Source organism: Poecile atricapillus, chromosome 28, assembly GCF_030490865.1.
Source record: "Poecile atricapillus isolate bPoeAtr1 chromosome 28, bPoeAtr1.hap1, whole genome shotgun sequence".
Lineage (NCBI taxonomy): Eukaryota > Metazoa > Chordata > Aves > Passeriformes > Paridae > Poecile > Poecile atricapillus.
This window is the reverse complement of record NC_081276.1, coordinates 1,747,482-1,763,527: the sequence shown is the minus strand read 5'-3', so window position 1 is coordinate 1,763,527 and position 16,046 is coordinate 1,747,482. Positions and strand designations below refer to the sequence as shown.

General features: G+C 52.0%; 2 protein-coding genes across 3 annotated transcripts; one reads left to right on the top strand and one right to left on the bottom strand.

Moving 5' to 3' along the window:
* Nucleotides 1-18: 18 nt before the first annotated feature.
* On the top strand, nt 19-7,306 carry BORCS8 (BLOC-1 related complex subunit 8). The gene is made up of 5 exons (XM_058859026.1): nt 19-89; nt 2,413-2,525; nt 3,883-3,947; nt 6,220-6,327; nt 7,161-7,306. The coding sequence occupies exons 1-5, from the start codon at nt 53-55 to the stop codon at nt 7,201-7,203; spliced, it is 366 nt and encodes a 121-aa protein (XP_058715009.1). The 5' UTR covers nt 19-52; the 3' UTR covers nt 7,204-7,306.
* TMEM221 (transmembrane protein 221) lies at nt 7,161-15,805 on the bottom strand. 2 transcript variants are annotated; one of them, XR_009279733.1, is made up of 4 exons: nt 14,504-15,805; nt 11,045-11,130; nt 8,645-9,553; nt 7,161-8,603 (listed from the first exon to the last, which is right to left on the bottom strand). XR_009279733.1 is itself a non-coding variant. In XM_058858912.1 (3 exons), exons 1-3 carry the CDS (start codon nt 15,433-15,435, stop codon nt 8,985-8,987), a joined length of 1,587 nt encoding a protein of 528 aa, XP_058714895.1. In that variant the 5' UTR covers nt 15,436-15,805; the 3' UTR covers nt 7,161-8,984. The 2 variants fall into 2 exon arrangements, 1 of the variants encoding a protein (XP_058714895.1); XM_058858912.1 differs by having other exon boundaries at nt 7,161-9,553.
* Nucleotides 15,806-16,046: the final 241 nt, after the last annotated feature.

The window sequence follows — 16,046 nt, the reverse complement described above, 5'->3', positions numbered from 1 at the left end:
GGGGGGCAGTTCCGGGGGGGCACCGGCGGAAGCGGAAGTGGCGGCGGGCGGGATGGAGGAGGCGGAGATGCAGCTGAAGGTGAAGAAAGGTGGGAATGGGAAAATCGGGAATGGGAAAATCGGGAATGGGGAAATCGGGACCGGGAAGGGCCCGGTGGGGTGTGGGAGAGGCTCCGCTGTCGTGATTTGGCCGGTGGCGGCGGGACGCTGCGTTGGGTTTGGATTCCCGGCCTTTATCCCTCAGAGGTGGCGCCGGGAAGAGTCGGGAATATCCCGGGATATCCCTTGGGAAGTTTTCTTATGGAGTTCTGAGGGAATATTTCTGAGGATTTGTGTGGGTTGCCCTGGATTTTCATGGAGATATTTCTATGGATTTCCGTGGATTTTTATGGATTTTCGTGGAGATTTTTCTATGGATTATCATAATTTCTATTAGAGATGTTTTTATGGATTTCTATGGATGTGTTTCCATGGATTGCCACTGAGATATTTTCATGGATTTCCATGGATGGATTCCCATTATATCTGTGGATTTCCTTGGAGATATTTCTGTGGATTTCCATGGATTTCCATGGATTTCTGTGGATTTCTGTGGATTTCCCTGGAGATATTTCTGTGGATTTTGAGGGATTGATTTCTGTGATATCTATGAATTTCTGTGGATTTCCATGGATGGATTTCCATGGATTTCTGTGGATTTCCATGGATGGGTTTCCATGATATCTGTGGTGAGATTTCCGTGGATTTCTATGAATTTCCATGGAGATATTTCCATGAATTTCCATGGATTTCTGTGGATTTCCTGGGAGATATTTCTATGGCTTTCCAAGCATGGATTTCCATGATATTTATGGTGATATTTCTATGGATTTCTGTGGATTTCCACTGAGATATTTCCATGGATTTCTGTGGATTTCCTTGGAGATATTTCTATGGATTTCCATGGATTTCTGTGGATTTCCAAGCATGGATTTCCATGATATCTATGGTGAGATTTCCATGGATTTCTGTGGATTTCCATGGATTTCTGTGGATTTCCCTGTCGATATTTCCATGGATTTCCATGATATTCATGGTGAGATTTCTATGGATTTCTGTGGATTTCTATGGATTTCCATGGATTTCTATGGATTTCCCTGTCAATATTTCCATGGATTTCCATGATATTTATGGTGAGATTTCTATGGATTTCTGTGGATTTCCTTGGAGATATTTCTATGGATTTCCATGGATGGATTTCCATGATATCTGTGGTGAGATTTTCATGGATTTCTGTGGATTTCCCTGGAGATATTTCTATGGATTTCCACAGATTGATTTCCATGGATGGGTTTCCATGGATTTCCATGATATTTATGGTGAGATTTCCATGGATTTCCATGATGTTTATGGTGAGATTTCCATGGATTTCCATGATGTTTATGGTGAGATTTCCATGGATTTTTCCCGTTTTTTCCCTGGCAGTGACAGACAAGTTCACGGAGAGCCTGTACGTGCTGGCCAACGAGCCGTCGGTGGCGCTGTTCCGGCTGCAGGAGCACGTGCGCCGCTCCCTGTGCATTTCCAGCCCTTCCCATGGATTTCCATGGAGAGATTCCCGTGGATTTCCATGGAGAGATTTCCATGGGTTTCTGTGGAGAGATTTCCGTGGGCTTCCATGGATTTCCATGGAGATTTTTCTATGGATTTCCATAGATTTCTGTTAGAGGTGTTTTTATGGATTTCTATGGAGATATTTTCATGGATTTCTGTAGATTTCTGTGGATTTCTATGGATGGATTTCCATGATATCTGTGGTGAGATTTCCATGGATTTCTGTGGATTTCCCTGGAGATATTTCTCTGGCTTTCCATGGATGGGTTTCCATGGATTTCCCTGTCAATATTTCCATGGATTTCCATGATATCTGTGGTGAGATTTCCATGGATTTCTGTGGATTTCCATGGGGATATTTCTATGGATTTCCACGATATCTGTGGATGGATTTCCATGGATTTCTGTGGATTTCCACTGAGATATTTCCATGGATTTCCACTGAGATATTTCCATGGATTTCTGTGGATTTCCGTGAATGGATTTCCATGATATCTGTGGTGAGATTTCCATGGATTTCTGTGGATTTCCCTGGAGATATTTCTCTGGCTTTCCATGGATGGGTTCCCATGGATTTCCCTGTCGATATTTCCATGGATTTCTGTGGATTTCCCTGGAGATATTTCTCTGGCTTTCCATGGATGGGTTTCCATGGATTTCCCTGTCAATATTTCCATGGATTTCCATGATATCTGTGGTGAGATTTCCATGGATTTCTGTGGATTTCCATGGAGATATTTCTCTGGCTTTCCATGGATGGGTTTCCATGGATTTCCCTGATGATATTTCCATGGATTTTTCCCGTTTTTTCCCTGGCAGTGACGGACAAGTTCACGGAGAGCCTGTACGTGCTGGCCAACGAGCCGTCGGTGGCGCTGTTCCGGCTGCAGGAGCACGTGCGCCGCTCCCTGCCCGAGCTGGCCCAGCACAAGGTGAGTCCCAAAGATCCCAGGGATCATCCAGCCCCGGATCCTTGGGAATTCCAGCCTCTTCAGCCTCCCAGACTGGAATTCCATCCTGAAAATCCTGGATCAATCGTGGTTTGGAGCTGGTCTTTGCAGCTTGGAGTTCTGTGCCTTGTCCTAAATCCATTTCCAGCTTCACTTTTAGGGATGGGGAGTTTCCCCTGGATCCTTTTCCCACTTTTCTTGGGCACTCCCAGGGGTGGAGCTTCCCTGGGAATTCCTTCCCATTCCCTCCCAGCCAGGAATTCCTTCCCAAATTCTCCTTTTCCAGTTTAAACCCATTCCCTGTGTCCTGGGATCTCATCCCAAATCCCAAATCCCTCTCCAGCTCCCTTTTAGGGACTGGGGGCAGCTCCAAGGTTTCCCTGGAGCTTCTCTTTTCCCACTTGGGCACTTCCAGGGGTGGAGCCTCCCTGGGAATTCCATCCCATTCCCTTCCCAGCCAGGAATTCCTTCCCAAATCCCACCCAAATTCCCTTTTCCAGTTTAAACCCATTCCCTGTGTCCTGGAATTCCATCCCTGATCCCAAATCCCTCTCCAGCTCTCCTGGAGCTCTGAGGTTTCCCTGGAGCTTCTCCCACTTTCCTTGGGCACTCCCAGGGATGGAGCAGCCACAGCTTCCCTGGGAATTCCATCCCATTCCCTCCCCTCCCAGCCAGGAATTCCTTCCCAAAATCCCACCCAAATTCCCCTTTTCCAGTTTAAACCCATTCCCTGTGTCCTGGGATCCCATCCCAAATCCCTTTTAGGACCTTTTTAGGGACTGGGAGCAGCTCCAGGGTTTCTCTGGATCCTTTTCCCACTTGGGCACTTCCAGGGATGGAGCAGCCACGGCTTCCCTGGGAATTCCTTCCCATTCCCTTCCCAGCCAGGAATTCCTTCCCAAATTCTCCTTTTCCAGTTTGAACCCATTTCCTGTGTCCTGGAATCCCATCCCAAATCCCTCTCCAGCTCTCCCAGAGCTCTGAGGTTTCCCTGGAGCTTCTCTTTTCCCACTTGGGCACTTCCAGGGATGGAGCCTCCCTGGGAATTCCTTCCCATTCCCTCCCAGCCAGGAATTCCTTCCCAAATTCCTGTTTTCCAGTTTAAACCTATTCCCTGTGTCCTGGAATTCCATCCCTGATCCCAAATCCCTCTCCAGCTCTCCTGGAACTCTCCAAGGTTTCCCTGGAGCTTCTCCCACTTTCCTTGGACACTTCCAGGGATGGAACAGCCGCAGCTTCCCTGGGAATTCCATCCCATTCCCTTCCCAGCCAGGAATTCCTTCCCAAATTCCCCATTCCCAGTTGAGATCCTGCCTAATCCATGGATTTTCCTTCCCAGTCGGACATGCAGAGCTGGGAGGAGCAGAGCCAGGGAGCCATTTACACCGTGGAATATGCCTGCAGGTACTGGAATTCCCGGAATTCCGGGCTGGAAACACAGCAGGATCCAGGGAATGAGCTGGGATTTGGGATGAGCTTTGTGCTCTTAGCAGGAATTATCATTTGAGGGTGGAATTCCTGGAATTCTGAGCTGGAAAACAGCAGGATCCAGGGAATGAGGGTGGGAAGACTTTGGGATTTGGGATGAGCTCTGAGCTCTTAGAAGGAATTATCATTTGAGGGTGGAATTCCTGGAATTTCAGGCTGGAAAACACAGCAGGATCCAGGGAATGAGCTGGGATTTGGGATGAGCTCTGAGCTCTTAGCAGGAATTATCATTTGAGGGTGAAATTCCTGGAATTCTGAGCTGGAAAACACAGCAGGATCCAGGGAATGAGGGTGGGAAAACTTTGGGATTTGGGATGAGCTTTGATCAGCGGGAATTTTCACTTTGAGGGTGGAATTCCTGGAATTCTGGGCTGGAAACACAGCAGGATCCAGGGAATGAGCTGGGATTTGGGATGAGCTTTGAGCTCTTAGCAGGAATTATCATTTGAGGGTGGAATTCCCGGAATTCCGGGCTGGAAACGCAGCAGGATCCAGGGAATGAGCTGGGATTTGGGATGAGCTTTGAGCTCTTAGAAGGAATTATCATTTGAGGGTGGAATTCCTGGAATTCTGAGCTGGAAAACACAGCGGGATCCAGGGAATGAGCTGGGATTTGGGATGAGCTTTGATCAGCAGGAATTATCATTTGAGGGTGGAATTCCTGGAATTCTGAGCTGGAAACACAGCAGGATCCAGGGAATGAGCTGGGATTTGGGATGAGCTTTGTGCTCTTAGAAGGAATTATCATTTGAGGGTGGAATTCCTGGAATTCTGAGCTGGAAAACACAGCGGGATCCAGGGAATGAGCTGGGATTTGGGATGAGCTTTGATCAGCAGGAATTATCATTTGAGGGTGGAATTCCTGGAATTCTGAGCTGGAAAACAGCAGGATCCAGGGAATGTGCTGGGATTTGGGATGAGCTTTGATCAATGGGAATTTTCACTTTGAGGGTGGAATTCCTGGAATTCTGAGCTGAAAAACACAGCAGGATCCAGGGAATGAGCTGGGATTTGGGATGAGCTTTGATCAGTGGGAATTTTCACTTTGAGGGTGGAATTCCCGGAATTCCAGGCTGGAAAACACAGCAGGATCCAGGGAATGAGCTGGGATTTGGGATGAGCTTTGTGCTCTTAGCAGGAATTATCATTTGAGGGTGGAATTCCTGGAATTTCAGGCTGGAAAACACAGCAGGATCCAGGGAATGAGCTGGGATTTGGGATGAGCTTTGAGCTCTTAGCAGGAATTATCATTTGAGGGTGGAATTCCTGGAATTTCAGGCTGGAAAACACAGCAGGATCCAGGGAATGAGCTGGGATTTGGGATGAGCTTTGAGCTCTTAGCAGGAATTATCATTTGAGGGTGGAATTCCTGGAATTTCCGGCTGGAAAACAGCAGGATCCAGGGAATGAGCTGGGATTTGGGATGAGCTTTGATCAATGGGAATTTTTACTTTGAGGGTGGAATTCCTGGAATTCCGGGCTGGAAACACAGCGGGATCCAGGGAATGAGCTGGGATTTGGGATGAGCTTTGATCAGCAGGAATTATCATTTGAGGGTGGAATTCCTGGAATTCCGGGCTGGAAACACAGCAGGATCCAGGGAATGTGCTGGGATTTGGGATGAGCTCTGAGCTCTTAGCAGGAATTATCATTTGAGGGTGAAATTCCCGGAATTCCAGGCTGGAAAACACAGCAGGATCCAGGGAATGAGGGTGGGAAGACTTTGGGATTTGGGATGAGCTTTGATCAGCGGGAATTTTCACTTTGAGGGTGGAATTCCTGGAATTCTGAGCTGGAAACACAGCAGGATCCAGGGAATGAGCTGGGATTTGGGATGAGCTTTGAGCTCTTAGCAGGAATTATCATTTGAGGGTGGAATTCCTGGAATTCTGAGCTGGAAACACAGCAGGATCCAGGGAATGAGCTGGGATTTGGGATGAGCTTTGTGCTCTTAGCAGGATGAAATTCCTGGAATTCCAGGAGATCCAGGGAACGAGGATGGGAAAATCTGGGATTTGAGATTCCTTAGCAGGAACCTCAGGGCTTTCAAAGTGATTTTTTTTTCCCCAATTCCCACACCTCAAACTTGAGATTTCCCGGGATTAGAGGGGAAACAACCAGAATTTGGGAATTCCAGCCCCTCCTCCTCCCTCTTTTCCCACTTTTCCCGCTTTTCCCACTTTTCCAGCGCCATCAAGAACATGACTGACAGCAGTGTTTACTTCAAGAGCATCGACAGCCTCCTCAAACATTCCATAGCCATGAAGGAGCAGCTCAACGCCGCCCAGGGCCGCAGGTATCCGGCAAAATCCCGGGAAAAGAATCCCAGGATTATCCAGGATGTCATTCCCAGCTTTTTTCCCGTTTCCCTGGGGTGAAAAAAGCAGTTTTTTAGGGAAAAGTGGGGAAAAAAAAATCAAATTTTAGGGAGGTTTGGTTGTGTTAAAGGGAGGGTTTGGAATTTTGGGATGCTGGGATTGGGAAGGGGCTGCTCTGATCCCAATTTTTTTGGGTAGAATTCCTAAGGAATTGGTAGCAGATCCTGAAATATCCTGGAGAGGTTTGGGTGATCCTGGTGGATTTGAACCTCTGGAATTTGTGGATTTTTGGGATTGATTTTTTTTGGATTTTTGGGGGATTTTATATTTATTTTTTACTTATTTTTTTTAGTGGAGTTTTTTCATTTGGGGGAATTTTTTAATTTTTTGGGGAATTTTGGGGATTTTTTTGTGGGGGGGATATTTGGGATTTTTTTGGGAGATATTTTTAGGATTAATTTTTAGTTTCTTGAGAGTTTTTGAGGGATTTCTTTTATTTTTGGGGGGGATTTTTTAATTTTTTGACAATTTTTTTTCTTTTTTTGGGGGGATTTTGGGGATTTTTCATGTGAAATCTTTTTTGGGGATATTTCAGGATATTTTTTCCTTTGGGATTTTTTTGGGGGAGTCCTTTTGGGGGAATTTTTTTGGGGGTGGGATTTATTTTTTAATTCCTCAAGGGATTTTTTTGGGGAATTTGTTTCAATTTTTTGGGGATTTTCCACAATTAACTTCACAGAAACCCCAAAACCCCCAAAATTCCCACATTTCCAGACAGCTGGATCTGACTTTTCCCATTTTTTTCCCACAGCACCATCACCCCCCAATCCAAAAATCCTCCAAGCACTTCCTGATTTTTTTCCATCCTCAATTTCCCAGCCTTGGGAAGAAGCGGAAAAACCACAGGTAGAGAGAAGCCCTTGAATTCCCAGGAAAAAAAAAAAAAAAAGCTGGAAAATCCCAAATCCTGCTTTTTGGGACCTCTTTTCCATGGGAAAACCAAAAAAAAAACCTGGATGGTTTCATGTTTATCCTCAAAAAACAAACCCCCAAACTCTTGCTTTGGGAATTTTCCATAAAAAAAGCTGGAATGTGAGCACACTCCAAGCTTTTGTTGAGGAGGAATTCTCCAAGGGGAAGCTTTTCCAGAGGGTGCCAAGGAATTTCTGGATTTGGTTTTAATGAGGATGAGAATAAAAAGGAGGAAAAAAAATCCCCCCCCAAAAAAAAAAAACTTCAACAACAACAAGAAAAAAAAATTCCTTTGAAATGTTTGAAACTTTTCTGTCGCCGTGGGAGCTCGGAGCTGCTTTTTGTTTTTTTTCCCAAGGTCATGGAGCAAAAAAAAATGTGGAATTTTGGGTTTTCAAAGGAGAAAAGGAATTGTGGCATTCCTTAAAATCCTACAAAAAAAACAGGATTTATTTTTATTTCATTTATCTCTTGGTTTTGGAGGTGACTGGAAAGAGGCAGAGCTTTGGTGTGTGGATCCCTCCTGGATCTGGGGTTTTCCAGGGATGCAGGACTCGGAATTCCAGGGGAATTGGTCTTGGGATAACAACTGGATTTTGGGATGATAACAGTGACACCCCAAACTCCTTCTCTGCCACCCCAAATCCCCTTCCTGACACCTCAAATCTGATTTTTCCCATCCCAAATCTGATTTTTCCCACCCAAAATCTGATTTTTCCCATCCCAAATCTGATTTTTCCCATCCCAAATCTGATTTTTCCCATCCCAAATCTGATTTTTCCCACCTCAAATCTGATTTTTCCCATCCCAGTCCTGATTTTTCCCATCCCAAATGTTTTTCCCACCCCAAATCTGTTCTTGGCCACCCCAAATCTGATTTTTTCTACCCCAAATCTGATTTTTCTCATCCCAAATCTGCTTTTTCCCACCCCAAATCTGTTCTTGGCCACCCCACATCTGATTTTTTCTACCCCAAATCTGATTTTTCCCGCCCCAAATCTGATTTTTCCCATCTCAGTCCTGATTTTTCCCACCCCAAATCTGTTCTTGGCCTCCCCAAGTCCAATTTTCCCCACCCCAAATCTGCTTTTTCCCACCCCAAATTGTTTTTTCCCACCTCAAATCCCCTTCCTGACAACCCAAACCTGATTTTTCCCATCCCAAATGTTTTTCCCACCCCAAATCTGTTCTTGGCCACCCCAAATCTGCTTTTTCCCATCCCAAATCTGCTTTTTCCCATCCCAAATCTGTTTTTCCCACCCCAAATCTGATTTTTCCCATCCTAAATCTGATTTTTCCCACCCCAATCCTGCTTTTCCCCACCCCAAACCCCCCCTCGATCCCAGGGTCGTGCTGAGGATGAGGATGGAGCAGGGAGGAAGGAGAAGGGCGGGAAAATCAGCCGAAATCTGCCGGAAAAGGACGGAATTCTCCTGAAAATTCCAATTTCCTGCTCCTCATCCCCATTTTCCAGATCCTTTCCTGGGATGGGCTGGGATGGATCTGGGGGGCTCCAGGCGGGCAGCAGAGGGATTTTGGCTGTGGATAAAAGCCAAAAATCCTGATTTTTCCATGGAAAAACCACCAAAAACATGGGAAAAAACCAACTCCCGCTCCAGAACCGCCAATCCCGGGAAGCTCCTGGGAAAATCCCGATTTTCCTTCACACCAGGGTGGAATCCTTGGTGGATTTGCGAGCCGTGGCGTTCCTCATCTCCCTCGTGATGACATTCCAAGGTTTTCCCTGCTCCCGGAGCAATCCCGAATCCGCCGAGAGCGTCCTGTGAGTGCGCGACAATTCCCGCGGGGATTCTCCATGGAATTCCCGGGATTCCTTCTGGGATTCCCCATGGAATTCCCGGGATTCCTTCTGGGATTCCCTCTGGAATTCCTGCTGGGATTCCCCATGGAATTCCCGGGATTCCCTCTGGAATTCCTTGCTCCCCTGCTGGGATTTGCGCCGCTGGAAAAGCGGGAAGGAGAATTCCCGGCGGATTTCCACAGGAGCCGCGTTCCCATCCTCCCCGGGCCGGGCGGAATCGTTCTCGTACAAGGATTGGGAAAGCTCCGAGCGGCTCCGCTGGGAAATTTGGGAAATTTGGGAAATGTGGGAAGCGCGGAGCAGCGCGTGGAGCACGGAGATGAGCAAGACGAGAATTCCAGAGGTCAGGATGCAGGCGCTGGCGATGGCGGCCTCCAGCTGGAACAGCAGCAGCATGAAAAGGGCCAGAGCTGCGGGAAAACGGGATTTGGGAATTCTGGGAATGGATGAGGATGGAAAAGAGCTCAGGAACAGCCTGAGGAACTGCCAGGAAAACGGGATTTGGGAATTCTGGGAATGGATGAGGATGGAAAACAGCTCAGGGACACCCTGAGGAGCCGCCGGGAAAACGGGATTTGGGAATTCTGAGAATGGAAAAGAGCTCAGGGACACCCTGAGGACGCACCAGGAAAACGGGATTCAGGAATTCTGGGAATGGATGAGGATGGAGAAGGGCTCAGGGACAGCCTGAGGAACTGGCAGGAAAACGGGATTCGGGAATTCTGGGAATGGCTGAGGATGGAGAAGATCTCAGGGAGAGGCTCAGGAACTGCTGGGAAAATGGGATTTGGGAATTCTGGGAATGGATGAGGATGGAGCTCAGGGACAGCCTGAGGAGCTGCCGGGAAAACAGGATTCGGGAATTCCGGGACATTCTGAGGAACTGGCAGGAAAACGGGATTTGGGAATTCTGGGAATGGATGAGGATGGAAAACAGCTCAGGGAGAGGCTCAGGAACCGCTGGGAAAACGGGATTTGGGAATTCTGGGAATGGATGAGGATGGAGAAGAGCTCAGGGACACCCCGAGGAACTGCCAGGAAAACGGGATTTGGGAATTCTGAGAATGGCTGAGGATGGAAAACAGCTCAGGAACAGCCTGAGGAACTGCCAGGAAAACGGGATTTGGGAATTCTGAGACACCCTGAGGAACTGCCAGGAAAATGGGATTCAGGAATTCCGGGACATTCTGAGGAACCACCGGGAAAACTGGATTTGGGAATTCTGAGACACCCTGAGGAACTGCTGGGAAAACGGGATTCGGGAATTCTGGGAATGGATGAGGATGGAAAAGAGCTCAGGAGCTGGCAGGAAAAAGGGATGGATTTGGGAATTCTGAGAATGGCTGAGGATGGAAAACAGCTCAGGAACAGCCTGAGGAACTGCCAGGAAAACGGGATTTGGGAATTCTGGGAATGGATGAGGATGGAAAACAGCTCAGGGACACCCCGAGGAACTGCCAGGAAAACAGGATTCGGGAATTCTGGGACATCCTGAGGAACTGCTGGGAAAACGGGATTTGGGAATTCTGGGAATGCTGGGATTCTGGGAATGCTGGAATTCTGGGATTCTGGGAATACTGGGAATGCTGGGATTCTGGGATTCTGGGAATGCTGGGATTCTGGGAATACTGGGAATGCTGGGATTCTGGGAATACTGGGAATGCTGGGATTCTGGGATTCTGGGAATGCTGGGATTCTGGGAATACTGGGAATGCTGGGATTCTGGGATTACTGGGAATGCTGGGATTCTGGGGATACTGGGAATGCTGGGATGCTGGGAATGCTGGGAATGCTGGGAATGCTGGGATTCTGGGAATTCTGGAATTCTGGGAATGCTGGGATTCTGGGATTCTGGGAATGCTGGGATTCTGGGAATCTGGGAATGCTGGTGGCACACGTGCCTGTGAGGTAGAGGCAGACCCCGCAGCAGAAGAGGCCGATGGCCGCGTGCCGGACGCTCCGGCTGTCCAGGAGGAACCAGTCTGCCCTGGAAAAGAGGGAAAAGAGGGAAAAGAGGGAAAAGAGGGAAAACAGAGCCTCTGGAAAAGCTCCGAGCTCAGGGAAAAATATCTGGAATGAGGAATTCGAGATTGATCCTGGTCCTGATCCGAGCATGGGGAAAAACTCTGGAATGAGGAACTCCAGACTGATCCCGGTCCTGATCTGAGCCCAGGGAAAAATATCTGGAATGAGGAATTCCAGATTGATCCTGATGCTGATCCAGGCACGGGGAAAAAATGTGGAATTGAGGAGCTCCAAACTGATCCTGATGCTGATCCGAGCACGGGGAAAAACTCTGGAATTGAGGAATTCAAAATTGGGGTTTGTCCTGATCCAAGCCCAGGGAAAAGATTCTGGAATTGAGGAGCTCCAGACTGATCCTGGTCCTGATCCAAGCACGGGGAAAAAATGTGGAATTGAGGAATCCAAAATTGGGGTTTGTCCTGATCTGAGCCCAGGAAAACTCTGGAATTGAGGAACTCGATTTTTTTTTTATTTTTGTCCCATTCCAAGCCCAGGAAAAGTTGAGGAATTCAAATTTAATTCTTGTCCCGCTCCCTCCAAACCCAGGAAAAATTTCTGGAATTGAGGAACTCAGGGTTGGTTCTTGTCCCTCTCCAGCTCAAGGTGACAGCACCGATATCCCAAAGCTCCCCTGGAAATTCCCAGGGAAAACAATTCCCCAAATCCTCCTAAAATTCAAATTATTGAAAATTCAAAATATTGAAAATACTGAAATTCAAAATCCCTTTGCTCTGGGAATTGTTGGGAACGAAATTTTCCCTCTCTCATCCCCTCAAAATTCAAAATTCCCAAATTTTGGGATTTTTCCCAAACATTTACACCCCAAAATCCGAGACAGGAAAATCCACAACTCCTGCAGGGGTTGGAATTTTTTTTTTTCCCAGCAGCAAAAAAAAAAAAGCTGAGTTTGTTGTGAGAACTTAATTTTTTTTTTTTTTTTGGGTGTTTTTAGGGAAATATTTTCGCTCTCCTCCGTTAATGAAGCGTTGGAAGAGGCTGAGGAGGCGCTGCTGGAATTTTTCCAGCCCGGTGCTGCGTGCAGAGCCGGGACTGATTGGATTCTTTAATTAAGGATAAAAAGTGGCTGTTGGAACATCGTCATTCCCTGGAAATGAGTTTTGACTCAATTCCGAGAGCTCCCCAAAACTTGGTGAGGCTCCCCCTGCCCTTAAAATCCGATTATTCCCGAGTTTAGTTCTGGGTCAGGAGCCCCATCCCAGATCCATGAAAAATAAAAGGAATTTTTACAGGTATAAAAAATTCTGATAAAATTATTAAATCAGCACCTGGGGTCATTTTGGTGGCCCCGCAGTGACCTCGGGGACATTTTGGGGTCGATCCCTGGGGTTTGGAATTCCAGGAGCTCCTTTAACCCCTTCCCCAAACCACGCTGGGAATTTCAAACCCCCCCTGGATTATTCCAATCGCCAAAACTCAAATTAAACTGTAATTAAAGGGTACAATTCCAGCCCTGGGCTTCACGGGGGGGGATTTTCCACCCCTTGCTCCCCACAATTCCCTTTTGGGGGAGACCCAGAAAATCCTCTCGGGGGTTTTGGGGTGCTCTCGGGGGTTTTGGGGTGCGGGAGGGGTCGGCAGCTCCCCGTGCCCAGGGAACCCTCGGTCCCGGGGTGCTGCTTCCATCCCTCGGTATCCTGCAGCTCTTCCCTCCTGTCCTGACCCTTCTGAGCCCCCCCAAATCCCTCTGAGCCCCCCCTGAGCCCCCCCAGACCCCTCTGAGCCCCCCCAGACCCTTCTGAGACCCCCCAGACCCCTCCGAGCCCCCCCAGACCCCTCCGAGCCCCCCCAGACCCCTCTGAGACCCCTCAAACCCCTCTGAGCCCCCCCCAGACCCTTCTGAGCCCCCCCAAATCTTTCTGAGCCCCCCAGACCCCTCTGAGCCCCCCCAAATCCCTCTGAGCCCCCCTTGAGCCCCCCCAGACCCCTCTGAGCCCCCCCAGACCCTTCTGAGCCCCCCCAGACCCCTCCGAGCCCCCCCAGACCCCTCTGAGACCACCCAGATCCTTCTGAGCCCCCCCAGACCCCTCTGAGACCCCTCAAACCCTTCTGAACCCCCCCAGACCCTTCTGAGCCCCCCCAGACCCCTCTGAGCCCCCCCAGACCCCTCTGAGACCCCTCAAACCCCTCTGAGCCCCCCCAGACCCTTCTGAGCCCCCCCAAATCTTTCTGAGCCCCCCCAGACCCCTCTGAGACCCCCCAGACCCCTCTGAGCCCCCTCAGACCCCTCTGAGCCCCCCCAGACCCCTCTGAGCCCCCCCAGACCCCCCTGAGCCCCCCCAGACCCCTCTGAGCCCCCCCAAATCTTTCTGAGCCCCCCCAAATCTTTCTGAGCCCCCCCAGACCCCTCTGAGACCCCCCAGACCCCTCTGAGCCCCCCCAGACCCCTCTGAGACCCCTCAAACCCCTCTGAACCCCACCCCGACCCTTCCGAGCCCCCCCAGACCCTTCTGAGCCTCTCCAGACTCCTCTGAGACCCCTCAAACCCCCCTGAGCCCCCCCAGACCCCTCCGAGCCCCCCCAGACCCCTCTGAGCCCCCCCAGACCCCTCTGAGCCCCCCCAGACCCCTCCGAGCCCCCCCAGACCCCTCTGAGACCCCTCAAACCCTTCTGAACCCCCCCAGACCCTTCTGAGCCCCCCCAGACCCCTCCGAGCCCCCCCAGACCGTTCTGAACCCCCCCAGACCCCTCTGAGACCCCTCAAACCCTTCTGAACCCCACCCCGACCCTTCCGAGACCCCCCAGACCCCTCTGAGCCCCCCCAGACCCTTCTGAGCTTCTCCAGACTCCTCTGAGACCCCTCAAACCCCCCTGAGCCCCCCCAGACCCCCCTGAGCCCCCCCAGACCCCTCTGAGCCCCCCCAGACCCCTTGGAGCATCCCCACCCCTCCCGGCCCCCCAGCCCCGGTTCCCCGGTTCTCCCGAGCCCCCCCAGCCCCGGTTCCCCGGCTCTCCCGAGCTCCCCCCGTTCCCCGGCTCTCTGGAGCCCCCCGGTTCCCCAGCCCCGGTTCCCCGACTCTCCCGAGCCCCCCCAGCCCCGGTTCCCCGGCTCTCCCGAGCTCCCCCCGTTCCCCGGCTCTCTGGAGCCCCCCGGTTCCCCAGCCCCGGTTTCCCGGCTCTCCCGAGCCCCCCCAGCCCCGGTTTCCCGGCTCTCCCGAGCCCCCCCAGCCCCGGTTCCCCAGCCCGGTTCCCCGGCTCTCCCGAGCCCCCCTAGCCCCGGTTCCCCGGCTCTCCCGAGCTCCCCCGGTTCCCCGGCTCTCTGGAGCCCCCCGGTTCCCCGGCTCTCTGGAGCCCCCCGGTTCCCCGGTGGCTCTCACCGCTCGCTCCCGGGCTGTCCCCGGCACAGCTCGGTGCTGCAGTAGCCGTGCAGGAGGCAGAGCAGGAGGCAGCTCACGTTGAGCACCAGGCAGAGCGCGGCCAGCACGGCCGATACCGGCAGCAGAGCGGCGGCCACCGGCTCCGGGAGCGCCCCGGTACCGGCGGCGGCCCGGCCCGACGGGAGCTGGAAGATGAGGCTGGAGGAGAGCAGGGCCATGGCAGCGGACAAGGTCCCGAAGAGCAGCAGAACCGTCAGGGCTCGCTGCGGGTACGCGGAGGGCATGGCGGGACCGGGACCGGCAACCGGGAACGGCAACCGGCAACGGAACCGGGAATGGGAACCGGGAACGGAACCGGGAACGGGAACCGGGAATGGGAACCGGGAACGGAACCGGGAACGGAACCGGGAATGGGAACCGGGAACGGAACCGGGAACGGGAACCGGGAACGGAACCGGGAACGGAACCGGGAACGGAACCGGGAACGGGAACCGGGAATGGGAACCGGTACCGGCAACTGGGGCAACCGCTGGGTTCCAAGCCGGGAACCGGGAACGGGAACCGGGACAACCGCGGGGTTCCGGGAACCGGGAATGTAACCGGGAACGGGAACCGGGAGCGGAACCGGGAACGGAACCGGGAACGGAACCGGGAATGGGAACCGGGAACGGGAACCGGGGCAACCGCGGGGTTCCGAGTAGGGAATCGGGAATGAGAACCGGGAACGGGAATCGGGAACGGAAACCGGGAACGGGAACCGGGAATAGGAACCGGGAACGGGAGCGCCTCCGCTCCGCGGTGTCCGCCGGGGCGGGCCGGTCCTGCCTCCGCCCCCGGTGGGGCCCCGGGAGCCTCCCGGGGGTGGAGGGAGCAGGAGCGGAGGTGGGGACTGAGGACGGACGGACAGACGGACACCGGCTGGCTCCCCCCATTCCCAGCCCTGCCTTTCCCTGGGAAAACCCCGGGATTGACCCCCCGATCCCCCGGTGGGTGCGGTGGGAATCCCGCCGCGGTTCCCCGGTCCCGCATCCCCCGGGAGCGGCGGCTCCTTCGGGATTGTCCCGCACCGAGCTCCCGGAACGTTCCCAGTCCCGCAAAGGCTGAGAAAGGACCCTCGAAGCGGCCCCTGGGACCCCCCCACGAGTTTCCCATGCCTTATAAATATCCTGGGAAGCGGAATCGCCTTTTCCTTCGGCATCTGCCCCGCCAGCGCCTTCCCCCGGGGAATCGGGGAGGTTTCAAGCGGGATTAAATCAGGAAAATTCACCCCAGGGTCACCCGGCACCTTGGGAAAGACCCCGTGCTGCGGGAGAGCTCCTGGAATTCCTTCGGGGATGGGACGAGGGGACACGAGGGGACACTGGGGGACACGAGGGGACACTGGGGGACACGAGGGGACACGAGGGGACACTGGGGGACACTGGGGCACAGGGCCGGGGTGGAATCCGGACCCAGGTGACCTTTCCGTCTGCTGGAGGAGCAGTTCTGGCTGTCCCTCGCTGTCCCTCGCTGTCCCTTCCCGCGTGGGTGGCACCCTGGGCTC

Excerpts from the sequence above, each read along its gene's own strand:
- TMEM221 (XM_058858912.1), bottom strand. The coding sequence starts at position 15,435 with ATGGGGGGAGCCAGCCGGTGTCCGTCTGTCCGTCCGTCCTCAGTCCCC. Across the intron at positions 11,131-14,503 it reads GGACAGCCCGGGAGCGAGCG|GGCAGACTGGTTCCTCCTGG; the intron begins GTGAGAGCCACC and ends CCTCTTTTCCAG. Across the intron at positions 9,554-11,044 it reads GGTCTGCCTCTACCTCACAG|CTCTGGCCCTTTTCATGCTG; the intron begins GCACGTGTGCCA and ends GTTTTCCCGCAG.
- BORCS8 (XM_058859026.1), top strand. The coding sequence starts at position 53 with ATGGAGGAGGCGGAGATGCAGCTGAAGGTGAAGAAAG. Across the intron at positions 3,948-6,219 it reads ACCGTGGAATATGCCTGCAG|CGCCATCAAGAACATGACTG; the intron begins GTACTGGAATTC and ends CCACTTTTCCAG. Across the intron at positions 6,328-7,160 it reads AACGCCGCCCAGGGCCGCAG|CACCATCACCCCCCAATCCA; the intron begins GTATCCGGCAAA and ends TTTTTCCCACAG.